The following is a 26,835-nucleotide window of genomic DNA, read 5'->3' as shown; positions in this document are numbered from 1 at the left end:
ATCGGCATTCATATAAACGGAACATTTCTGAACAACATAAGATATGCTGATGATACAACTTACTTACTGGCGCATAGCATATCTGGACTCCAGAACCTTGTGAATAAACTCGCAAAACACAGCGAAAAATACGGTCTGAAAATTAACATCCGCAATACCAAATTCATGGTTATAAGCAAGAAGAATGAACACAATAATACAACATTAAAAATTCACAATACCTATGTTGACAGAGTTAAAAGTTTCAAATACCTGGGAGTTACAATAACTGAACAGTGGCAGTCCTCGCAAGAAATAAGATGCAGAATTGAACAGGCCAGAGAAGCATTTTTAAAATATAAGAGAGTACTTACGAGTCATGACATTAATCTTGAAACAAAGATTCGTTTTATCAAAACATATGTCTGGTCAGTGTTATTATATGCAACGGAAGTATGGACAATTAAAAGTGCTGATATAAGAAGACTGGAAGCTTTTGAGATATGGATTTATAGAACAGTACTTAAAATTCCCTGGACAGCCCATATGACAAATACCGATGTACTGAGAAGGATGCACTGCGAAAGAGAACTTATCTCAGTAATAAAAAGACGAAAGACTGCATACCTGGGGCATATAATGCGAAATCAAAAATATAAATTGCTACAAAATATAATCCACATAAAGATAGAAGGAAGACCTGTTAGAGGAAGAAAGGAGACAACATGAACGGATAATGTTACAGAATGGACGGGCATCCGAGATACTACAACCCTATTATCAAAGGCTAGAGATAGAAATGCGTTTGCAGACATACTAAGCAATCTTTAAACAAATATTGTATATATACGAATTTATTAAAACAAATCTATTTATAATTGTATTGGTCGCTAACATTCGGAAAACGAATTGGCAAATAAAGAAGAAGAAGAAGTTCTGATTTGGATTTAGCTCCCATATATATTTTACATATTCACAATGGTGTAGGGTATTATATGGTCGGCCCAGCCCGACTTTGATCCTTTCCTTACTGTTTTTTTTTTTTGTTTAAGTGGTCCTTCGAGCAATGAAAAAGTAATTATTGCCCTAAAGAATATCATTGCTCTCATTATAGTTTTCAAATATGCTATGAAGGGATAAACAATTGGCATTCCAACTCAGAAGTGGTTCTTCTAAGACATTTGAGTATTTTTTTTCTATGTTGAAATTGTTCTTCGTGCCAGAAAAAATCATTTGCTGAGGGAAACACACTATCACTGCATATGAATTTATCTAATGAGTTAAACAATAGCCTTCAAAAGGTCAGGAACTGTTCTTCCTGTTAGTCCTTTGAGTTTTTGGTTAAAAACCTTGTCTTTGGAGGAGTATTAAATTTTTCTTCTTCATTCATGAAATGCCCCTTCGACACAGGAAAAGGTTATTTGCGTTTTCGAAAAATGTTATATCTTTCTTATATATAAAAGCCAATGTGTGTATTTTACTATGTTTGTTTGTATGTTCCGTATAGACTCAAAAACGGCTGAACCGATTTTCTTGAAAATTTCACGAAATGAACAGGGAACACCCGTGGTGAAAATAGGCGTATGTATAAATGTTTGAATTTCAAAAGGGGCGGGGTAACTCCGCTTTGCCCGGTTTTTTAAAAACGCTATTTTAGTAAAGCTGAAACGAACGATTGAATTAGTTCTTCTGAACTTCCACCTTCCAAACCACCCCGCTCCGAATTTCCACCCCCCGATCCACTCCGCTCCAAACTTCCACCTTCCGAACCACTCTGCTCCGAACTTCCACCTTTTCGAACCACCCAGCTCGGAACTTCCACCCTCCGATTAACCTGGCTTCGAATTTCCATCATCCGAACCATTCTGTTCCGAACCACCCTGTTCCGAACCACCCCATGCCGAACTTCCACTCTCCGAACCTCCCCCTCCGAACTGCCACCCTACAAATCGATGTTACTCGATTTCACTCTTTGAGAGTTTAATAAAATTACATCTTATATATCAGCATCCGGCAAAAAGGGGCACACGTGCCCTTGATGAGAATAACAACAGAACAACCACCACTCAGTCTTCGTTCAGAAGTCAATGAAGAAGGTTCTGTTGTCGCTTGTTTCAATGATTTTTAATTTTAGCAATGCATTAACGCACACGCTGTTTGTGGAGAGAGCGAGAGATGGTCGTATGCGTGAGGCCGCAAGCAACGCGTTTGTATTGGTGCCGATACCTGTTATATATAAAAGACAATAGACATGTGTATGTTCCGTATAGACTCAAAATCGGCTGAATCGATTTTCTTGAAAATTTCGGGGAATGTACAGGGAACACCCATGGTGAAAATAGGCTATATATATTTTTTGAATTTCGGAAGGGGCGGGGTACCTCCCCCATGCCCTACTTTTTTAAAAACACTATTTTAGCACGCCCATTTTTTAAATATGTTATATATCCAAAAGTACTGATGTTATATATCCAAAACTACCTATTTTCCTGAAAATGTACATGGAGAACCCTTGGCTATATATTTTGTTGAATTTGGGTGGGGCGGGGGGCCTCCCCTATGTCCGATTTTTAAAAAAACGCTATTTAAGCAAAGTTGAAACGAAAGACTGAATTAATTCCGAACCACCCTGCTCCGAACTTCAACCCCGTTGTCTTCAGAAGCTCTTCAACTAAGAAATAGTCCTTAGATGCCGTTGGAGTATTCTTCATTCTTGAAGTGTCTTATCGAGACAAAAAAAGTTGTTTGCGTTGCCGAAATATGTCATATCGATCTATCGAATGGTATTATGAAATCAACATGAGCATTTGAAATGCCAATAACTACTCTTCGCCGCCCTTCTATTGCTTTTTATACCCTCAGCATTTATGCTAACGAGGGTATATACACTTTCTTACGGGCAAAATGTGCCTCATCGAAATAATGGTTTAAGACCCCAAGTATGTTTGGACGAAATGTGTTTCAGACAATTTGGAGTTGATTTAGCCATGTCCGTCCGTCTGTCTGTCTGTCTGTCCGTCTGTCTGGCTGGCACGATAACTCTCGAACGGAGCAACTGATTCGGTTCAAAATTTGGTTTTCGTAATATTTTGCCCAAACTTAGTTTAAGTTCGAAAATGGTTTATATCGGTCCACTCCTTCCGGTACCTCCCCCACAAAAGTTCGGAAAATTTGTGCGCACGATAACTCTTGAAGGGAGTAACCGATTTGGCCTACACTTTGTACATCGTGAAAGTTCTACCAGACTTAGATGAAGTTTAAATATGGACTCAAACGGTCCACTCCTTCGGGTACCTCCCACACAAAATTTCGGCAAAGTTCAGTTTAAGACCGGCTCTCGAATCGCTTTGATTTTTGTTGTAGCAACTTGTAGTCGCTGTCCCCCATACGACGGTACAAGTTTCATAAGGGGCAAGTCCATACTTCCTGAGAAAATAGCCTGAATGGTGCAAAAAAACCCCTATGACACCGTGTGTAGTAGTTGGAGCGCAAGATAAATCTCGAACGGATGTGCCAATTCGGTCCAAAATTTGGTCTTCGTAATATTTTGTCCAAACATAGTTTAAGTTCGAAGATAAACCATATCGGTCCACTCCTTCAGGTACCTCCCTCACAAAAATTCAAAAATCTTCGGAAAAAATATGCGCACGATAACTCTTTAAGGGAGTGACTGATGAAATCCATACTCTGCACATCCTAATATATCTACCAGATATATTTCAGGTTCGAATATGGACTATATTTGTGCACTCCTTTGGGTACCTCCCACACAAAATTTCGATTAAGTTCACTTTAAGACCTGCTCTCGAATCAGGAGCAGGTCCATATTTCTTGGGAAAATATCCCGAAAGGTGTAAAAAGCCCTATGTCACCATATGTGGCTCTCGAACTGTTCTACCGATTTCCAAACTTAGTTTCATGGGGCAATACCGGTCCCCAACTTCCGGTACTTCTCCCGAATATTTAAAAAATGTTACTAAAATGTTATGACGATATCACTTCAATGGTGCAAACAATTTGGTCCAAACTTTGGATATCCTAATATTTTGTCAAAATTTAGTTTAACATCTAAAATGGCGCATATCGGTCCTCCCTAAGGGTACCTCCCCTACAAAAGTTCAACATTTGTGTTAATTCCTAATCCACATTTTTGTCGGCAAGTTCAAATGTTGAAAAAGGGCCACAAAATTCTGAAGAGACGCTAAATACATTCTATCTGTCCGTAGATGAAAGTTTCAATTCACATTGGCTGAGGGTATACCTCTGTCGGCAAAGCCGACTGACACTTTTTTACTTGTTTACTTTAAAATTGGTCCTTCGAAGACAGTAATGAAGGAACTTAAAGGCCGAATTGACGAAGGAACATGGTTACGTTGGTATAGCAACAACAACGCTAGAGTGCGTTTCCTTTGCTACATAGCTTCAATTCAAGTTTGTTGTTGTTTCAAAAAACTATTCCTTAAAATCCAGGTTTTGTTTTTTGTTGTTATTTAAAAAAATATTCTTTAAAAATCCACGTTTTGTTGTTTGAAAAAAATATTCTTTAAAAAGTCCACATTTTGTGGTCTGTTGTTGGTTGAAAAAACGTTCTTTAAAAATCCATGTTTTGTAATCTGCTGTTGGTTGAAAAAAATTTTCTAAAAAAATCCAAGTTTTGTGGTCTGATGTTGGTTGAACGAAATATTCTCTGCGATTACTAGAAGTTATAATAATAAGCATTTGTTAAAAATTGACTATATAGATTTTTTAATGTCGTTGAAAGTCAGAAATGGTTCTTCGACGATATATTCATTGAAATGGTCCTTCAGGACATGAACAATTTATTTGTTATATGTTGTTATTTGCAAATATACCACAACGGTCTATGAAATGTCTATCGAGATTATTTAAAATTTTGAAAAGACAAAATATGATCTTTAGTGACTTGAAGTTTTTTGTTGGGATCAACATTGATCCTTCGGGGTCGGCAATGTTTTAAAGGAGGAACTAACGATTTTTTTCGGTTAATGACTTAGTCAAGAGATAAAAAAGATTTTTGAACCCCCAAAAATACCAGCAAAATTATTTTTCGAAACCTTGAATTTGTTTTCTTGATCGGTGGTTGGTCCTTCGATGGCAGTGAAGTATTTACGGAATTTATTCACAGTAGATATTCGTAGATTAAAACCATGAATGGTCCTTCAATGTATTACTTTTCTTTAGGCGAAATGGACTTCCTAGACATGGAATAGTTTTTACCGTTGGAAATATAGGAACTACACTCTTACAAAACCATCAATAGTCTTTTAAACCCAAAATCCATCATATTCTAAATGGTCTTAAAGCAATCACTAAACACATAATACCCACTTCAACACTGTAGCGAAACATGTAAACAAAATATAAAAACCTTTAAACATTGTTGCGTTGAATTTATTAAACATAAATAGAAAAAAAAAAAACTGGAATACGGGAGAATTTTTTTAAAGCCTTGAATTTAATAAATGTAACACGAATAAATTAATTTCCATTAAAAACTGTAACTAGAAGTTAGTTTTGAATTTTGTAATAAGCTATTCAGTCACTCTATAAACGTTACGTGGAACAGAAGAAAACTGTCGCGGGCTAGAGAATGAAAATTAAATTAATTTTCAAAACGGTATTTCTGCTCGCGATTTGCCTACACTTCGGCCGTAAAGTGCAGGCACAAACTTCAAATGTTATATCATATTTTCTACAACTTCTTGTCCAAGGTCAGGCTGAGGAAAATTTGGAGAATACCGATAACAACAAACCACTGCTAAAGGAATATGATTTTATAATTGTGGGTGCTGGCACGGCTGGTTGTACGTTGGCGGCTCGTCTTTCGGAAAATCCACAATGGAAAGTGTTACTGCTGGAGGCGGGTGGTCCCGAACTGTTGATTATGGATTTTCCAGCTACTTCACAACTGTTAAAATTGAGTTCTGAAGTTAATTGGAAATATTATACTGAACCCTCGAACGCTTTTGGTTTTGGCATGTACAATAATAGCCTGCATTTTCCCAGAGGCAAAGTGATGGGTGGTTCCTCAGTGCTAAATGCCATGATGTATACGCGGGCAAATCGTCGTGACTACGATAGCTGGGCTGCCATGGGTAATGTTGGTTGGAGTTGGCCAGAGGTTTTGCCATATTTCAAAAAGTTAGAACATTCTTATGTTGAAGATGCCGATCCCCAGTTGGTGGGACGTAATGGTCCGGTGAAAATTACCTATCCAAATAGGCGAACAAAATTGGCGGAGGCTTTTGTGGAGGCTGGCCAGGCCGATGGTATACCCAAATGTGATTACAATGGTAGGCAACAAATTTGTTATTCCTTTATACAAACCACCACAGATGGTAGATATCGTTGGAGTTCAAATCGTGCCTATCTCTATCCCATCAAAGGTAAACGACCTAATCTGCACATAAGAAAATATTCCCTGGTCACCAAGATACTTATTGATCCCAAGACACGAAGCGCCTATGGTGTACAATTTGAATCAAGAGGAGAAACATTTGAGGTAAGGGCCCGTAAAGAGGTGATTTCATCAAGTGGAGCCATAAACACACCCCAGCTCTTGATGTTATCTGGCATTGGTCCAGCCAAACATTTACGTGAGCTGGGAATTAAACCCATTGCTGACTTGGCGGTTGGTTATAATCTCCAGGATCATTTGGCTCCAATGTTGACTTTTATTACAAATACAACAACATTGAAGTTGCAAAATTTCTATGATGTGAATGAATTATTGAGTCTGCAAACCTCGAATTCAACGCTTTCCATACCGGATGGTGTTGAGGCAATTGCCTTTTATGACTTGGATCACAATAATCCCCCGGATGGCTGGGCTGATTTGGAATTCTTTATGATCAGTGGTGGTCTCCACACAAATCCAGCAACAGTTCGGGCTTATAACTTACGCCAAGATATCTACAATTATATGTATGAAGATATTTTGAAATATGATCTGGAGACATTTATGATATTTCCCATGAATTTAAAGCCACGCAGTAAGGGACGTATTAAGCTAAGAAGTAAAAATCCCCACGATCATCCGCTGATATATCCCAACTACTTTAAAGATCCCTATGATTTGGATATCTTGGTGAGGGGCCTGCAAAGGGCCATAAATCTTTTAAAATATCCCTCAATGCGTAAAATTAATGCCCGTCTACTGGATCGTCCAATACCGCAGTGTCGGAAATATGGTGACATTACATCGAGGCCATATTTGGAATGCTATCTCCGTTATTTCACCTTTACAATCTATCATCAGTCGTGTACCGCCAAAATGGGACCCAAAAGTGACCGAACTGCAGTTGTAGATCCCCGCTTGCGCGTGCATGGTATACGGAATTTACGTGTTGTTGATGCCAGCATAATGCCAAATATTATTGCCGGCCATCCCAATGGTCCGGTTTATATGATTGCGGAAAAGGCGGCGGATATGATTAAGCAGGATCATGGTTATATAAGCTGATATATATTGTTTAAATCATATTAGGTTTAGGATAGCTATTAAGAACAAAATAAATAAATGAATAAAAATATTGAAATTATATGTTGGTCCTTTGAGCAATAAAAAAGCCATATTTTACCCACAGTATATCATTGCAGTGTCTATTAAAATATATAACGAAATCTACGAAGGTCTTTAGAAGGTTAAACTATTCTCTTCAAAAGTTTTTCTTGAGATCGGAATTTGCTTTTGGAGTTTTTGTATGAAAACACTGCCTTGATGGAAGCCTCCACCTCGCTTAATGTCAGATATGGTCCTTCGAAGATATTTCTCATTGGTGAAATGGTCTTTCGAAGCATGAATAAGTTATGTACGGCCCGAAATTTACCATAATGATTAGCGAACTCTTTGTTAGGCTCGTAATTGCTTTTTCGCTGCCAGAAACATTTCGAAAAATATATTTCCTGATCTCCTAAAACCAAAATAGACCCTTCGACGCCATTAGGTTAGGTTTGGTAGATGAAATTGGAGTTCGAGATATCAGAGAAGCTGTTAGTGTACTTTTGATTAGAAACAGTCCATCAAGAGTTGAAGATATTTAAGTCCAATAATGTACTAGCGCAACTGGTGCTTCAAAAACAACAAAGAGCCTAAATTATTTTTGGATACTTTCGGAGTTGTTTAAAGCCAGAAATGGTCTGATTTCTTCGAAATCTTAAAAGTTCTTTTGGAGCCAGAATTGTTCCTTCGAGTCCAGCATTTTTTCTAAAAACGCCCAAAATTTTCTTCTAAGACTTATATTTGGATACTTTCGGAGTTGTTTAAAGCCAGAAATGGTCCTTCGAAGGCCCAAAAACGATTCTTCGAAATCTTAAAAATTCCTTTGGAGCCTGAATTGGTCCTTCGATACCAGCATTTCTTCTAACAAATCCCAAAATGTTCTTCGTAGACATAGAAGTTCGTTTTAAGGCACAATTGGTCCTTCGAGTATAGCCACATGTTTGTGGATCTTTTCTGGATATTGATATTTGGCATAGGAATTATATTGGGATACTTTCCGAGTCGTTTAAAACCAGAATATATCCTTCCAGTGCTCTAAAGACATTAGCCACAGTCTTCGAGGACCCAAAATCGATTTGTCGAAATCTTAAAATGGATTTGTCGAAATCTTGAAAGTTCTTTTGGAGCCACAATTGGTCCTTCGAGATCGGAATTTCTTCTAAAAAATCCATAAACTGTTTTTCGCAGCCTTAGAAATTCTTTTGAACTCAAATCGGTCCTTAGAGAGCAGCATTATCTCTATAAAATCTCAAAAGCTATTCTTCAAAGCCTTAGAAATTCTTTTGAAGTTGGAATTGGTGTTTCGAGGACAGTTTGGTCTCTTACGGAGTTGTTTAAAGTCAGAAATTGTCCTTTGAATACTCTACAAACCCAGCAATATTCCTCCAATGCCCAAAAACTATTCTTTGAAATTTTTTTCGTAGACTTAGAAGGCCGTTTTGAAGTCAGAATTGGTCCTTCGAGGATAGCCACACGTTGACGAATTTTTTCCGGGTATTGATATTTGACATAGAAATTATGTTGGGATACTTTCGGGATTGTTTTAATCCTGAAAAGGTCCTTTCAGTACTCTAAAGACATCAGCAATAGTCTTTGAGGACCCAAAATCGATTTGTCGAAATCTTAAAAGTTCTTTTGGAGCCAGAATTGTTCCTTCAAGACTCGAATTTCCTATAAAAAGCAAATAAACAGCTCTTCGAAGCCTTAGAAATTCTTTTGAACTCAAATCGATCCTTCGAGACCAGCATTACCTCTATAAAATCTAAAAATCTGTTCTTCAAAGCCTTAGAAATTCTTTTGAAGTCAGAATTGATCATTCGAGGACATTTTGGATTGTTACGGAGTTGTTTAAAGTCAAAAATAGTCCTTCGAATACTTTCGAAACCCAGCAATATTCCTCGAAGGCCCAAAAACTATTCTTTGAAATTTTAAAAGTTCTTTTGGAGCCAGAATTGGTCATTCCAGACCAGAATTTCTTCTAAAAATTCCAAAATTTTTTTCAATGAGATCATTATTGATTTTAAAAACGCATAAACTATTCTGCGAATCCTTGGAAATTATTTTAAAGTCAAATTGGTCCTTCGGAGCCAACATTACCTCTATAAAAGCCCAAACCATTTTCTTCGATGCCTTAGAAATTCTTTTGAAGTCTGAATTAGTCTTTCAAGGACAGCAATACATATTTTTATGATTTTTTTGGGAAATAAATAATTGATATTTGGTAATGAAATATGTTTGGATAATTTCGGAATTGGTTAAAGCCTGAAATGTTACTTAGAGTGCCCTAACAACGTCAGCAATATTCATTGAAGGCCAAAAAACTATTGTTTGAAATCTTAAAAGATCTTTTGGAGCCACAATTGGTCCTTCGAGATCACCATTTCTTCCAAAAAACCACTAAACTGTTTTACGAATGCTTCGAAATTATTTTGAATTCAAATTGGTCCTTCGATATACTTTCGGAGTAGTTTACAGCCAGAAATGGTTCTTCGAGTGGTCTAACGAAGTCAGAAAAAGTCACTGAAGGCCAAAAAGCTATTTTTTGAAATCTCAAAAGTTCTTTTGGGGCCAGAATTGGTCCTTCAAGGGCAGCATTTCTTCTAAAAAAACCCCAAAATTTTCTTCGATGCCTTAGCAGTCCTTTGGAAATCAAAATTGGTCCTTTGAGACCAGCATTTCTTCTGCAAAAACCACAACCTGTCTTTCGCAGTTTTAGAAATTCTTTTGAATTCAAATTGGTCCTTCGATATATTTCGGAGTTGTTTAAAGCCAGAAATGGTTCTTCGATATACGTTCGGAGTTGTTTAAAGCCAGAAATGGTCCTTCCAGTGCTCTAACGACGTCAGAAAGAGCCACTGAAGGCCAAAAAGCTATTTTTTGAAATCTTAAAAGTTCTGTTGAATTCAAATTGATCCTTCGATATACTTTCGGAGTTGTTTGAAGCCAGAAATGGTCCTTCGAGTGGTCTAACTACGTCAGAAAGAGTCACTGAAGGCAAAAAAGCTATTTTTGAAATCTTAAAACTTATTTGGAAGTCAAAGTTGGCCCTTCGAGGCCAGCATTAGTTCTGTAAAATCCACAAACTGTTTCGCAGCCTTAGATATTCTTTTGAATTCAAATTGATCCTTCGATATACTTTCGGAGTTGTTTAAAGCCAGAAATGGTCCTTCCAGTGCTCTAACGACGTCAGAAAGAGCCACTGAAGGCCAAAAAGCTATTTTTTGAAATCTTAAAAGTTCTGTTGAATTCAAATTGATCCTTCGATATACTTTCGGAGTTGTTTGAAGCCAGAAATGGTCCTTCGAGTGGTCTAACTACGTCAGAAAGAGTCACTGAAGGCCAAAAAGCTATTTTTGAAATCTTAAAACTTATTTGGAAGTCAAAGTTGGCCCTTCGAGGCCAGCATTAGTTCTGTAAAATCCACAAACTGTTTCGCAGCCTTACTTACTTACTTACTTAGCTGGCCTTTTACAGAACATTTGTTCCATAAGCCGAACTAAGAAAAAATCTCCAATCCTCTCTGTTTGCTGCTGTATTTTCCCAATCTGGGATATGTAGCTTTGTGATATCTCGTTTCACTTGTTCGCTCCAACGAAGCTTTGGCCTTCCAGATCTGCGAGAACCTCCATGCGGCCCGTATTTATACGCCTTTTTAGCGGGTTCATCATCACTCATTCTTATAACATGGCCTAGCCATCGCAATCGTTGTATCTCGATTCGTTCAACTATATTGATGTCATTGTATAGTTGATACAGCTCGATGTTCATACGACGCCGATATTCGCCGTCAACACAGATTGGCCCGTAGATCTTTCGAAGAATTTTTCTCTCAAACACACAAAGCACTGCCTTATCTGCTTGAGCAAGTACCCATGCTTCGGAACCATACATTAGCACGGGTAGTATCAGTGTTTTGTACAGTGTTATTTTTGTTTGACGAGAGGTGGCTTTATTCCTAAACTGCTTACTCAGCCCAAAGTAGCATCTGTTAGCCAACACTATTCTTCTTCGTATTTCACAACTGATGTTATTTGTTGTGTTTATGGCGGTGCCGAGGTAGACGAAGTCCTTTACTACCTCAAAATTATAAGTACCAACATTCACAGATGGTGCGGTGTTTATGGACATATTACGCGTCGATACCATCAACTTGGTTTTTACGCCGTTTACTGCCAGACCAACTTTAGCAGATTCTCTTTCGACTTTTGCAAAGGTGTCAGTTACTTCCTTTACCGATCGACCCATGATGTCAATGTCGTCGGCATAAGCCAGTAACATGTGGCTGTTCGTGTATATCGTTCCATTTCTTTTGACCTTCGCGTCTCGTATGACCTTTTCCAGCAGGATGTTGAATAGATCACACGACAGGCCGTCTCCTTGTCTGAAACCTCTTTTGGTAGTAAACTCTTCGGAGAGGTTCTTTCCAATTTTAACTGAGGATCTCGTCTCAGTTAATGCCATTCTACAAAGTCGAATGAGCTTTGCAGGAATACCAAAATCAGACATGGCTTGGAACACCTTTGAACGTATAGGGCTGTCGAATGCTGCTTTATAATCGACGAAAAGATGGAAGGTGTCGATCTGCATTTCTTGGGTCTTTTCCAGGATTTGTCTCAAGGTAAATATCTGGTCAATGGTGGATTTGCCAGGTCTAAAGCCGCACTGATAGGGTCCAATAATTTCATTGACCATAGGCTTTAGTCTCTCACACAATATGCCAGATACTATCTTATATGCAATAGGGAGCAGACTTATGCCCCTATAATTTGAGCACACAGTCTTATCACCCTTCTTGTGGACTGGACATAGGATGCTCACGTTCCAATCGTCGGGTACGCGTTCTTCCTGCCAGATGGTGCTAACCAGCTGATGCATACACCTTATCAGCGTGTCGCCTCCGGTTTTGAACAGCTCGGCTGGTAGGCCATCTGCTCCTGCCGCCTTATTATTCTTCAGCCGGTTTATTGCTGTCCTTACCTCATCTTGGCTGGGCGGTATAAATTCAATACCATCATCTGGGATTGGATCTGTGGTATCTTCGCCGTCTTCACTGCTATCGGATACCAACAGTTTGGAAAAATGTTCTTTCCATATCCTGAGCACACTATCTGTATCAGTTACCAAATTACCTTGTTGATCTCTACAGGACGATATTCCTGTACCAAAGCCATCAGTTTGATGCTTCACTCTTTGGTAGAATTTTCGGACTTCGTTCTGTCTCCTGTACATCTCCATTTGTTCACACTCCCTCTTTTCCATTTCTCTCTTTTTCCTGCGGAAAAGACGTTTTCCTTTCTCCTTTTCTCCCGATACCTCTCTCGTGCGCTACGCGTTGCTACTGATTGTAAAGTAGCCCTATATGCCGCATTTTTTTCTTCGGTAGCAGCACGGCACTCCTGGTCATACCACGGATTCTTTGGTGGAGGTCTCTGGTATCCAAGTACTGATTTTGCGGCTGTTTGCATGGAGTGGGCAATATTTTGCCATTGTGCTGAAATGTTATCGGGACGAGAAGCGCTATCATTAAGCAATTGGGTCAGTTGAGTGGAATATGCTATGGCTATCTGTTGTGTTTGCAGCTTGGCGATGTCCAACTTTCGTGTTGTGTCTGTCCGTGCTTTATTTGCAACGTTTAGACGGGTACGTACCTTTGCTGCAACGAGGTAATGGTCCGAATCTATGTTTGCTCCTCGGAACGATCGTACATCCAACACGCTCGATGAATGTCTTCCATCTATCACAACGTGATCAATTTGATTTATTGTTCTTTGGTCTGGAGACAGCCAAGTGCCCTTATGAATATCGAGATGCTTAAATCTGGTACTGCTAACTACCATGTTTTTTGCCGCTGCGAAGTCTATCAGCCTCATTCCATTGTCTGATGTTTCACTATGTAGACTGAATTTCCCAACTGTTTGTCCAAAGATATTCTCCTTTCCTATTTTGGCATTAAAATCGCCTAGAACAATTTTAATGTCATGGGCAGGACAACGGTCATATGTTTCTTCTAAGCTCTCGTAGAATATATCTTTGGTCTGTTCGTCCTTGTCTTCGGTTGGGGCATGAGCGCAGATAAAGCTGATGTTGAAGAATTTTGCTTTAAATCGAATTGTAGCAAGTCTTTCATTCACTGGGGTGAAGCTGGAGACCAGATGTTTTAACTTCCGACCAACTACAAAACCACAACCAAACTCATGCTTTGTGTCATGGCAGCTATAATACAGTGCGTCACCTTTAGGTGCTGTTGTGACATCTTTCCCAGTCCATCGTATTTCCTGTATGGCAGTAATATCGGCTTTGTACTTTCCAAGTACGTCTGCCAATGCGAAGACTGCACCTTCTCTATAAAGAGTGCGAACATTCCAGGTGCAGATTCGCAGATCATGGTCCTTAAAACGTTTGCGGGGTTCGTCAACTTAGAGGGGTTTGTTTTTCTTTTCTTTCGTTTTTTCATAGTAGGCTGTTTTTTTCTAGGGGAGGGTTACTAACCCGACGCCCAAACCCAAGTTTTTAACGTTCTTATGGGTGAACGCGCGGCACATGTTAGCTCACTACCTTTAACGGGTGTTAAAGGCAGTTCCCCAGGTGACACCACGGGGAGGTCAGTGTCCACTTGAGATGAAAGAGGGACCAAGATAAATCCTGGGCTTTGCCATGTTAAAACCGGTCAGGACCGTTCCTTGGTATCTTCCATCCCCTACGTCACCCGTTTCGCAGCCTTAGATATTCTTTTGAATTCAAATTGGTCCTTCGATATACTTTCGGAGTTATTTAAAGCCAGAAATGGTCCTTCGAGTGGTCTACCGACGTCAGAAAGAGACACTGAAGGCCAAAAAGCTATTACTTTTTAAATCTTAAGAGTTCTTTTGGAGCCAGAATTGGTCCTTCAAGGGCAGCATTTCTTCTAAAAAAACCCCAAAATTTTCTTCGAAGCCTTAGCAGTCCTTTGGAAATCAAAATTGGTCCTTCGAGACCAGCATTTCTTCTGTAAAAACCACGACCTGTTTTTCGCAGTTTTAGAAATTCTTTTGAATTCAAATTGGTCCTTCGATATACTTTCGGAGTTGTTTAAAGACAGAAATGGTTCTTCGAGTGCTCTAACGACGTCAGAAAGAGCCACTGAAGGCCAAAAAGCTATTTTTTGAAATCTTAAAAGTTCTGTTGAATTCAAATTGATCCTTCGATATACTTTCGGAGTTGTTTGAAGCCAGAAATGGTCCTTCCAGTGGTCTAATTACGTCAGAAAGAGTCAATGAAGACCAAAAAGCTATTTTTGAAATCTTAAAAGTTATTTGGAAGTCAAAATTGGTCCTTCGAGACCAGCATTTCTTCTGTAAAAACCACAAACTGTTTTTCGCAGCCTTAGAAATTCTTTTGAATGCAAATTCGATATACTTTTGGATTAGTTTAAAGCCAGAAATGGTCCTTCGAGTGCTCTAACGACATCAGAAAGAGTCACTGAAGGCCAAAAAGCTATTTTTTTAAATCATAAAAGTTCTTTTGGAGCCAGAATTGGTCCTTCGAGGCCGGCATTTCTTCTAAAAAAATCCCAAAATGTTCTGCGTTGCCTTAGAAGTCCTTTAGAATTCAGAATTGGTCCTGCGAGATCAGCATTTCTTCTAAAAATCACAAACCAAACTGTTTTTCGTAGCCTTAGAAATTCTTTTAAAGTCAAATTGGTTCTTCGAGGCCAGTATTACCTCTATAAAAGCCCGAAAAAGTTCTTCGAAGTCTTAGAAGTTTGTATGTTTAGATACTTTTGGGGTTGTTTAAGGCCAGAAATGGTCCTTCAAGGGCTCTAACGACCCCAGCAATAATCCGCGAAACTGTTCTTCGAAGCCTTATAATTCCTTTTGAATTCCAATTGGTCCTTCGAGGTCAGTTTTGTCTCTATTAAAATCTCAAAAACTGTATGCCAAAGCCTTAGAAATTCTTTTGAAGTATGAATTGGTGTTTTGAGGACAATAATAGTTTTATCGAATTTTCTCTGGAAATAAACAAGTGATATTTGGGAAAGAATGCTTGGGTACCTACGGATTTTTTTAAAGCCAGAAATGGCGCTTCGAGTGCTCTAACAACGTCGGCAATAGTTATTGAAAACCAAAAGACTATTTTTTTTAAATCTAAAAGTTTTTTGGAGCCAGAATTGGTCCTTCGAGACCATTATGGCTTCTAGAGAAACCCATAAACTGTTCTTCGAAGCCTAAGAAGGTTTTTTTGAAGTCAGAATTGGTCCTTCGAGGCAAGCAATATTTTTTCAATTGATATTTTTGCAAAGAAATTATGTTTAGATACTTACTGAGTTAATTAAAGCCTGAATATTTCCTTCGAGTGCTTCAAAGACGCCGGCAATAGTTCTCGAAAGCCCAAAAACAATTCTTTGAAACTGTAAAATTTCTTGCGGAGCCAGAATTGATGCTTCTAGACAATTCTAAAGAAATCCATAAACTGTTCTTAGAAGCCTAAGAAATTCTTTTGAAGTCAAATTTATACTTCGCTAAAAGAAGACGGAAGACGGAAACTTAGAATACCCACTTCCGCACTGTAGTGCAACATATAAATAAACTAAAGAAGCATACAAAATTCTTGAATATATTTTTTTTATAGAAAATTTAAACTGCAATCTGGAGAATGCTTTTGCAGATTTGATTTTTATTATAAGAACATGAATAACAACTACTAGAACATGAATAACAAGTACTAATTTATATCAATAAAAAAAAAACACTATCACTAGAATTTAGTTTAGAATTCAGCCATAATCCAGTCAGTCACTCTATAGACGTTAAGTGGAACAGAAGAAAACGGTCGGGCTAGAGAATGAAAATTAAATTAATTTTCAAAACGTTAATTCTGCTTGTGTTTTGCCTACACTTCGGCTGTAAGGTGCGGGCACAAACTACAAATATTATACCATATTTTCTACAATTTCTTGCCCAAGGTCAGGCTGATGAAAATTTGGAGAATTCCGATAACAATACACCACTGCTAAAGGAATATGATTTTATAATTGTGGGTGCTGGTACGGCTGGTTGCACCTTGGCAGCACGTCTTTCGGAAAATCCACAATGGAAAGTTCTACTTTTGGAGGCGGGTGGTCCCGAACTGTTGGTGATGGATTTGCCAGCAATTGCCCAACTCCTCAAGTTGAGCTCTGAAGTTAATTGGAAATATTATACCGAACCCTCGAATTCCTTTGCTTTTGGTATGTACAACAACAGTGTGCATTTTCCCAGAGGCAAAGTAATGGGTGGTTCTTCAGTGCTGAATGCCATGATGTATACGCGGGCAAATCGTCGTGACTACGATAGCTGGGCTGCCATGGGTAATGTTGGTTGGAGTTGGCCAGAGGTCTTGCCATATTTCAAAAAGCTAGAACATTCGTATGTTGAAGACGCCGATCCCCAGTTGGTGGGACGTAATGGTCCGGTGAAAATCAGCTATCCCCATAGGCGTTCAAAGTTGGCGGAAGCTTTTGTGGAGGCTGGGCAGGCAGATGGTATACAGAAATGTGATTACAATGGTAGGAAACAAATTTGTTATTCCTTTATACAAACAACCACGGATGGTAGATATCGTTGGAGTTCAAATCGTGCCTATCTCTATCCCATCAAGGGTAAACGACCTAATCTGCACATAAGAAAATATTCCCTGGTCACCAAGATACTTATTGATCCCAAGACACGAAGCGCCTATGGTGTGAGATTTGAATCAAGAGGCCAAACATTTACGGTTAGAGCCCGAAAAGAGGTAATTTCATCAAGTGGTGCCATTAACACACCTCAGCTCTTGATGTTGTCCGGTATTGGTCCAGCTAAGCATTTACGAAAGGTGGGAATCAAACCAATTGCAGATTTGGCGGTTGGTTATAATCTCCAGGATCATGTGACTCCATTGCTGACGTTTACTGCAAATACAACAACATTGAAATTACAACGATTTTTTGATGTGAATGAATTCTTGAACCTGCAAACCTCCAATTCCACACTTTCCATACCGGATGGTGTTGAGGCAATTGCCTTTTATGACTTGGATCACAATAATCCTCCGGATGGCTGGGCTGATCTGGAATTCTTTATGATTACTGGTGGTCTTCACACAAATCCAGCAACTGTTCGGGCTTACAACATACGCCAAGATATCTACAATTATATGTATGAAGATATTTTGAAATATGATCTGGAGACATTTATGGTATTTCCCATGAATCTACGGCCGCGCAGCAAAGGACGCATAAAGCTAAGAAGTAAAAATCCCCATGATCATCCGTTGATATATCCGAATTACTTGAAAGATCCCTACGATTTGGATATCTTGGTGAGGGGCCTACAAACTGCCATAAATCTGCTAAAATATCATTCAATGCGTAAAATTAATGCCCGCCTATTGGATCGTCCAATACCGCAGTGTAGAAAATATGGTGACATTACATCGAGGCCATATTTGGAATGTTATGTCCGTCATTTCACTTTTACAATCTTTCATCAGTCATGTACCGCGAAAATGGGTCCCAAAAGCGATAGAACTGCAGTTGTAGATCCCCGTCTGCGAGTGCATGGTATACGAAATTTACGTGTTGTCGATGCCAGCATAATGCCAAATGTTATTGCCGGCCATCCCAATGGTCCGGTTTATATGATTGCAGAAAAGGCGGCGGATATGATTAAACAGGATCATGGTTATATAAGATAAGAAATATTGGTGTGAACTCTTAGGCTTAAGTAGGTTGTTAAGAAGAAAAAGAAATAAATAACGATGTTGAAGAAGAAGTTTGTAATTTCAATTATTGTGTTTTGTCCTTCGAAGTTTTTTGTGAACTGCTGATAATATGACTTAAAATATACCATTATGGTAATCATGATCCCATTGAATGCCCTAACCATAGCTGTATTGAGGTTATGGTTGCGCATTCTAATTCTTGTCTTTGGGTACTTTTTTACTTTACTTTTATTGTAAAATTGTTTTTCGAAACTTAAACGAACCAATTGCAAGCGAAACACATACCTTCGCGGTTTAGGAAGTGATCTAACTCAAAAACTATACTTCGAAGAAAGAGAAGTTCATCTGAAGTAGTAAAAAATGTTCCAAGAAAACTTAAAATTTTGTTTGAGCCCAGATTTACTCCTTTGGTGACACAAACTATTCTATATGAGTTGTATCCATGTTTCTAAGCTTTTCATAGTCAAAAATGGTCCCGTTGCATTAGTTTTTGTTAGAAAATGGTCCTTCGATATTTGAATGTGTCACTTGTAGACCGAAATGCCAACTTGCCTCTAAAATGCCTTAACGGCGCAGAAGCCACTGATATATGAGGCGCTCAGCGCCAAAACGGCGCTAACCCACATGCCAAAAAAAATCAAAGTGACTATTAAGATCTAATCGAAACGTTTTAAGTGTGTTCGTCGAATCCATAGCAGTTCTCTGAAATAACTACCGGTCTAAAAGGTCAATAAACTTGCTCTCTGATGCTTTGAATGCTTTGTTGAGGCTAGATTTGGTTCTTCGAAGTCATCAATCAATGTCTCTAAACAGCAATTTCTTCAAGTAAACAGTTACAAAAATTTTAAAGCCTAAAATGGTCCGTTGCAACGGTTGGGTTAGTTTACATTGTGAAATGGCCCTTCAAGGCGTGTAAAAGTCGTTAGCAGGCGGAAATACACTACCATGAAATATATAGCCCGAAAATAGTTCTTCAAAGCCAAAGAAGTTCTTATGAATTCACAAGGGGTCAGCAATCGTCTGCGAATTCCAAAAACGTATCTCTGATGTGTTAGTACTTGCTTCAAAATTGGAAGATACCAAAAATAAGTTATGTCTTCAAATAACCAACCTTAGAAGTTATTTGAAGTCAGAATTGATCCTTCGAGTGTTCGTACGAGGTCAGCAATGGTTTGTGAAAGCCTTAACTCGATTTTTCAGTCTAGGAAGTTCGTTTGAAGTCAAAATTGGTGGAATAAGTAAAAAATCTTTTCTAATACCTCTAAAGTTTGGTTTAGGCTGGATGTGGTCCTTCGAGACCATCAATAACTGTAATGAAGTCATTGTTTCAAGTAAACAGCATTTGAAGTTCTTTTGAGCTCCGAAGTGGTCCGTCGAGTGCTCTAACAAGGTCAGAAATAGTCTTCAAATACCAAATACATGCATCTAAAAAGTTCAAAAGCTGTTCTTTGTAGCCATAAAAGTGTTTCTAGCAGTCGAAATTGGTCTGCTTGTATTGCTTCCATAAAAGCTTAAAAACCGTGCTTCGAAGACTTAAAATTGTTTGTCGGAGTCCGCATTGCTTTTTAGAAGCCCAGACACAACCTTTTGAAGCCTTAGAAATTCCTTTAAAGTTAAAATTCTTCCCTCTAGGTCAGCATTGGGTTTTTTAAACCCGAATACAGTTCTTCGTAGCCTTATAATTTGTTTTGAAGTGAGAAATGGTCCTTCGCGGCCAGCATTGCTTCTATAAAATACCAACAACTTTTTTTGTTTTTGAAGGTTTTCTAAGTTGTATAAAGTAACAGAAATCTTGAAATCAAAATTGATTCTTCGAAGTCAGCAGTGCTTTTTAAAAACCTAGAGACTGTTATTCGAAGTCTAAGAAGTTCTTTTTGAAGTTAAAATGGATTCTTCTGGGTTAACATTGCTTCTTAAAATCCCGAACACAGTTCTTCGAAGCTTTATAAGTTGTTTTGAAGTTAGAATTGGTAATTCGAGGCAAGCATTGCTTCTTTAAATACCAAAAACTCCATGAGAGCCCAAAAGTGGCCTTCACAGGCCTAGAAGTTCCTTTAAAATCTAAATGGGTCCTTCGAGGCACGTGTCGCTTTCATAAAAACTCAAAAAGTGTTCTTCGAAGTCTTAAAAGTGTGTGAAAACTGAATTGACCCTTCAGAGTCAGTATTTAGAAGAATAAAAGACCAGAAATTATTTTTCCAAGCCTTAGAAGTTCTTTTTAAAGTTAAAATCCATTATTCTAGCTCAGGTTGGTTTCATAAAAGCCCAAAAACTGTACTTCGCAGCCTTTGAAGTTATGGTCTAGTAAGATTTTCCAAAATGTTTGTTGTTGTTGTTGTAACAGTGTTTATTATTATGTTTGTATGTTCGTTCTTCTGTTCAATCTGGCTCTGGGTCTATCTGCAGTTCCAGGAAAGTGGGATGTAACCACAGATCCACTGGTGTTAGATGAGTAGATTTGGTTGGGCAGTTGAAAAGGTGATTTGTGTCGTGCGGGCCCATTCCGCATACTTGGCAGAAGTCTTGTCGTGGCAGCTGACGCTCCTCAGCTGCGATAGATGGGGGGATGTATTTCGAGGACTTTATTTACACCATATTTGCTTATGGCCTTAGCAATAGCATCCGTGTGAATACTATTTAGACCTGCTTGATATCTCCTATATTGTTGGACTTTCCTCTCTAGAACATGAATTTCCTTCGTGATATGCCTGAATGTACTGCAACAAAAGCAGCTCATTTTGTTGCTTTACTGGAAGAATCTTTGCCTCCTCACTATGGTCCACTGAAGACTTGAGGAGGCACCCTGTTGCTGTTCTCAGAGCGGCATTCTGGCAGGTTTAAATCTTTTTCCAATTCGTAATCCCGGGGACCACACTGGCACCGCATAGCTTACCACAGACCGACCTATCGCGTTATATGTGGTCAACAAGGTTTCTTTATCTGCACCTCAAGAGCTGCCGGCTAGGGACTTGAGGACCTTGTTCCTACATTTCAGTTTGTCGCAGATAGCTGTGGCGTGCGCGACTTAAAAAGTAGTGTCGAATGTGACCCCTAACATTTTGGGGCAGTTTGTGGTCGGAATTCTGCTACCGTCGACCACGACATTCAATTTTCTTCCAAACTGCGCTGTCCATGTGGGGAACAGGGTGACTGTAGATTTTGTGGCGGAAATCTGCATATTCCTGAAAAAAGGTGGTAAGATCGGTTAAATAAGAGTTCAGTTTCTCACAAATGTCATCACGAAAGGTACCTACCACCGTTTCAAGCTTGGCCGGAGGGTTGTCTGCTCAATGTCCTCAAATAGAGTAGAGTGCCTGACTGTATCAAAGGCTTTTGATAAGTCAAGCGCCACCATCACTGTTTTATCACACGGCTGTCTCTGGTTGAGTCCTTGACAAATATATGTGGAGATGGCGTACAGCGCTGTTGTCGTGCTGTGCTGCTTACGGAATCCCTGCTGATGATCAGCAACATGATAGCTATTCCTGGGGAGGACTAAGGCTTCAAGGGTCTTTGCTACGGGCGACAAAAGCTAAATCGGCCTGTACGATTGACTTTTGCTGGCTTCCTTGCCTGGCTTCCGTAACGGGACCACCCTGCCCATTTTCCAGACTTCCGGAGCAATGAAGGTGGCAAGCGACAAGTTGAGAACTTTAGTGAGATACTCCACTCCCGGCTCATCCAGCTGCTTAAGCATTACCCTGGAGATTCCATCAGGACCCAAGGCTTTGGCTGATTTAGAGTTCCTGATGGCATTCGCACCATCATTTATTGTAAACCCTGGTTGTTTATCCTCGGCAGGAAGAGATCTGATGCGACGTAATACTCTCCTCTTCGCCCTGTCACTCTCGGCGTGCTCGACAAACGGTCGATTGAAATAACTTGCGCACCTCGCCGCCAAATGTGACTGAGGTCCTATCTTCCATCCTTCCAGGGTTTGAGAGTGACTTAACCGTTGCCCACAATTCACTTATACCGGCTCCAGTGTTGCAACTCTTCAGATGATTTAACCACTTGTTCCGCTTATGTTCGCCGACCCGCCTGTTAACTTTCAGTGTCAGCTACCTGACTCTGGGGTCATTGGGGTTGACTCGACGAAGCTCATTACGCTCATTTGCTAATCCCGTCGCCTCTGTTGGGAAGTTTGGTCTTACTTCGGATATTCGACCAGCAGAGATATGGCGAGCGGCTGCAGCACTGATGATGTCTCGGAACGTAATTTCCGCTACCCGAACATCAGGAGGATTGGGCAGTTCTCTGAAGCGGTGATTGGTGGACTCTCTGAAACTCGGCCAATAAGCTTTCCTATGATTGACGAACGTGCGGCGTTCAGAGGTGATGAAATCGGGTGGTCTGCTAATGGAGACAATTATGGGGAGACGGTCTGATCCAAGGTAAATGACGGGTTGCCAGGTGACGTCATTTGTCAGACCAAGTGACACGATGGTTATGTCTGGCGAACTGTGATTCTCTCCTCTAATTCTCATGGACCGTCCAATCTGCTCAGTCAGCCGAGGGCCGAATGCCACATCTCATGATGCGCATTAAAGTCCCCCAGGACTAGACGATTATGAGCTTCCAAAAGCGGGCTAATGTCAGGCTCGTAATCTCAGATAATCCCCCACCTCAATTTCTGGTGCGATCCTTCTTTAACACGTTGTAACCATCACAACGTTGTAAGCTACAGTTGCTGTTGAGCTTGGTTTCTTGCACCGCCGCGACCTTGATGTTCTTCTGACTCATGAAATCTACTATTTTCTCGATCTTACCTCGGAGTCCATTGCAATTAAATTGCAAGAAGGATGCATTTTCTGGGATTGGGACAACAACGGCTGGTGTTAAAGGCTGCGTGTGCGGTTATTGTCGAGGGGACTGCGTTGGAGTTTCATAATAAGACGACGAGGGAGTTTCGTAATTCGATGACGACTCACTGGGGACTGTCTCCACGCAGCATGCAGCAACATAGTCCCTGTCGTTGTCCCTCACGTGGACAAGTCCAGAGCAACCCCTTAGATGCACCCACTCTTGACATCTATTTCATCTCACCGAAGTTTGGATATGGGTAAAGATGCGAATGTGACAAACTGAGCACAAATAAATTGGTCCTGGGTTGGCTTCCCGGCACGGACCAAAAGAATTCGGAGCAGGCATTCCGGGATATGCTGCTCCCAACACAGTAAAACGAAACAAATACGAACACATGTACACTGAGGTGTCAGTCGCTGGCCGGAACGCTGATGTTGTGTAATTCCGGGTCAATCCGGTACGAAAGAACCTGCTGTCGTGGGATCCAAAATCCATAGTTAAAGTGTTCCTTCGATACGGGAAATACTCAATATGCATTCGATATATTCCATCACTATCATCGGCATTATCTAACATGATCTATAAACTGTTCCTTGAAGCTTTCAAAATATATATTATTAAAATTAACAATTTTGTTTTCTTTATTTTCAGGTATGTTTTCATTTTTGGCTAACAAATGGAATTGAATTGCATTGAAATACGTTTTTGCTGTAAGTATAATAAATTAAGTTCGAGTTGCGGTAACAGAGGACCATTTATAAAGTGTAATGAGAGCTATTGTGTAAAACAACTGTTCGCTTTGTTAAATTCTTATGTTATTTAAAAATATTGTTCCTAAATCGAGTTTCGAATAAGTCATTTGCAGCCTAAGTAGAAGTTATTTTGAAATTATAAATAGTCCTTCGAGGCCAGCATAGCTTTTCTAAAAATTACAAAAACCCCTTTGGCGTTTCAAAATGGGTCCTTCGAGGTCAATAATGCTCTACAAAAGTCCATTACCTGTTCTTTGAAGCCCTAGATGTTTTTAAAGTCAAAATTGGTCTTTCGAGTCCTTATATTTCTTCGCGTAGTGATAAAGTTTTTTGCGACCTTATATATGATATCACGCCCAACAATATTTTTTTAGCTATTATAAACGTAATTAGAGCGCATTTTCATACAAAACTACATGAATCGAAAATAATTGGATTTTTCTAGTGCCTCAATCTCAAACAAAACTATGTACCTTCGCCTTAATAAGGCAAAAAAAAAAATATGTACAAAATTATTTGTAGAGTCGTGATATTCTCACAACTTTTCCAAATTATTTATTTTTAAATCAAACTTTAAACATATCTATCAAGCACTGTAACAAATTATTATTACAACAACAATAAACAAAATAAATATTCATGTTCACTTGTAACCCTCCATTGATTTTAATAATCGTCAATATTGTGAGGTCATCATGACTTTACACAAATTACTGACTTCCATGATCACAATAGAAATTGAATTGAAACACACAAAAAAATCACTAAACTTTGCCACCATTCTGTGGATTCTAAGTTAGCAAAGCAAACATTCGCTTTGTTGCATGTCGTCATTCAAACGTCTTTAGACAACGTCAACTGCAGTCAAGGTAAGCGTTAGCAATGAACTCTTTGAACAGATTGCACATAGAATTGCAGCAAAGCCCATGGAATGATATACGACGTGAAGCGCATATATTTTTTTTTTTTTTTTTGAGGTTAGCTTCACTGTATGTGGCAAACATCTTGTTGTAACGGCAATAAAAGCTTGTGGTAGTTGTTTATAATAAAGCTTTTCAAGGGGAACAGTGGCGTAGTAATGTGTTTAAAGAAGAGGGAACTATGAACAAAATTGGAAACATAATTAAAATAGAATATTTAGATCAAAGGAGCTTCGGTGATAGGAGCTCTGAATGCCGTGCAATATGTAGGGAACATTGGACCATAGCGAATAAAAGTTGTTTTTAGATATGGGACGTACTGTTTATCGCCAAGTCCGAATGGCGTGTTTTAAGACACCGCTTGAAAGTTTTATTGGGACAAAGTTGGGTCTTTAAGACCATCAAAGTCCTTGAAGTCCAGCTGCTGGGATATATTTAATTTCGAAATAATCCTTCAAGATCTGAATAAATCATTTACAAGGTCTAAAAATGTCCAAAATGAAATAAAAAATTGTCTTCGAAATCCCAAGAAATTCCAAAGCCTTAAAAGTCCATTTGAAGTTAGAATTGGTCATTCGAGTGTTTAACGAAATCAGCAATAGCTTTCGACTACGGAAAAACTATTCTTCGATGCCTTAGAAGTCTTTTTATGGTATGAGTTGGGCAAAAACTCCACAAAATTGTTCTCCGAAACCTTGGAAATATCCAGATTTGGTCCTTCGAGACCATCGATATTTTTAAAGAAGTTAACAAACGTTTTTTAAGGAAATTTTCCAAAGTGGTTGCTTCAGTTTTCATTGTGAAATGCTGCTTTGAGCTTGGAATAAGTGTTATGAATACGACAATATTGCATTGCGGTCTTTAAAATGATTTATCGCAATAAGAAATAGTATTAGAAGGTCCAAAAATCTAATCTTTGAAGCCTTAGAAGTTATTTTGGAGTTAGAATTGGTCCCTCGATGCCCGTATTGTTTCAATAAAAATTCAAATACTGTTCTAAACAGTCTTAAAAAATCTTTCGAATCGAAATTCGTCCTTCGAAACTAGTATCGCTTCCATAAAAACAAAAAAACTGTTCTTGAAAGCCCTTTTGAATCAAAGTTGGCTCTTCGAAGACAGCAACACTTTTTAATAGCACAGGAACTGATCTTCGAAGTTTTAAAAGTTAATCAGTTAATCAGAGTTGGTCCTTCGAAGTCAGCATTGCTTTCGAAACCTAGGAAGTCTTACGAAATGGTCCTTCGAGACCATCGATATTTCAAAAAAAAAAAAAAAATAATAATAAACAATTATTTTGGAAAGTTTTCCAAACTAGGTGGGTCAGTTTTCTTTGTAAAATGCTACTTTGAGTTTGGAATAAGTTTTATGAATACGAAAAAACAAATCTTCGAATCCTTACAAGCTCTTTTGCAGGCAGAATTGGTCCTTCGATGTCCGTTTTGTTTCCATAAAAACCCAAATACTGTTCTTCACAGCTTAAAAAGTACCTTTGGAGGCAAAATTGCTACTTCGAAGCAAAGCCTCAAATTTTTATTTATTTTAATCTGAGTCGGTTCTTCGTAGTCAGCATTGCTTTTTAATAGCCCAGAAAGTCTTCTTAGTCTTCTTGTAAAGTCAAAATTGGTCCTTTTGGGTCATAATAGCTTCTTAAAAACCCGAACACAATTCTTTAAAGACATAGAAGTTATTTTGAAGTCTTTCTTGGTCTTTCGAGCACAGCAATATTTTAATGGATTTTTTTTTCTGGAAATAACCAATTGGTTTTTGGCATAGAAATTATGTTAGCATACTTTCGAAGTCGTTGAAAGCCAGAAATGGTACTTCGAATGCTTTAACGAACACACCAAAACTCCTCTAAGGTCCAAAACAGATTCTTTGAAATCTTAAAAGTTCGTTTGGGGCCAGAAATTGTTACCAAAGATACCTCTAAAATTTTCTTCGAAGAGATTAAATTGGTCTTACATGGCAGGCATTGCTTCACAAAAAAACACGTAAACAGTTCTTCGAAGCTTTATTGGTAATCTTAATGGAAAATTGGCTCCTTAGAAGCCCAAGACCTAAAGCTTAATCGCAGCCAAAGAAGTTCTTTTCAAGTCGAAATTGAACCTTCGAGGATAGCATTGCTTCCCAAAAACTG

The 26,835-nt window shown here is 38.9% G+C and overlaps 2 protein-coding genes and 1 long non-coding RNA gene across 3 annotated transcripts in view; all 3 read left to right on the top strand.

Annotated features, from left to right (window-relative positions):
* LOC141399816 (uncharacterized) overlaps positions 1-25,984 on the top strand; it is a 264,120-nt gene extending 238,136 nt beyond the window's left edge. The window contains exon 3 of the long non-coding RNA XR_012411960.1: positions 23,678-25,984. This is a non-coding gene — a long non-coding RNA (uncharacterized lncRNA). The remainder of the gene's footprint in view (positions 1-23,677) is intronic.
* On the top strand, positions 1,994-7,541 carry LOC141399809 (glucose dehydrogenase [FAD, quinone]-like). Its single transcript, XM_073979119.1, has one exon. The coding sequence runs from the start codon at positions 5,591-5,593 to the stop codon at positions 7,460-7,462; it is 1,872 nt and encodes a 623-aa protein (XP_073835220.1). The 5' UTR covers positions 1,994-5,590; the 3' UTR covers positions 7,463-7,541.
* On the top strand, positions 16,291-18,246 carry LOC141397366 (glucose dehydrogenase [FAD, quinone]-like). Its single transcript, XM_073973515.1, has one exon. It carries the CDS (start codon positions 16,322-16,324, stop codon positions 18,191-18,193), a length of 1,872 nt encoding a protein of 623 aa, XP_073829616.1. The 5' UTR covers positions 16,291-16,321; the 3' UTR covers positions 18,194-18,246.
* Positions 25,985-26,835: the final 851 nt, after the last annotated feature.

The sequence above is a fragment of the Musca autumnalis genome, unplaced genomic scaffold, assembly GCF_047663935.1.
Source record: "Musca autumnalis isolate F117 unplaced genomic scaffold, ASM4766393v1 scaffold_3, whole genome shotgun sequence".
NCBI lineage: Eukaryota > Metazoa > Arthropoda > Insecta > Diptera > Muscidae > Musca > Musca autumnalis.
The sequence above is the reverse complement of the archived record's forward strand: the minus strand, read 5'-3'. Positions and strand labels throughout refer to the sequence as shown.

Coding starts and splice junctions, on each gene's coding strand:
- LOC141399809 (XM_073979119.1), top strand. CDS start 5,591: ATGAAAATTAAATTAATTTTCAAAACGGTATTTCTGCTCGCGATTTGC.
- LOC141397366 (XM_073973515.1), top strand. CDS start 16,322: ATGAAAATTAAATTAATTTTCAAAACGTTAATTCTGCTTGTGTTTTGC.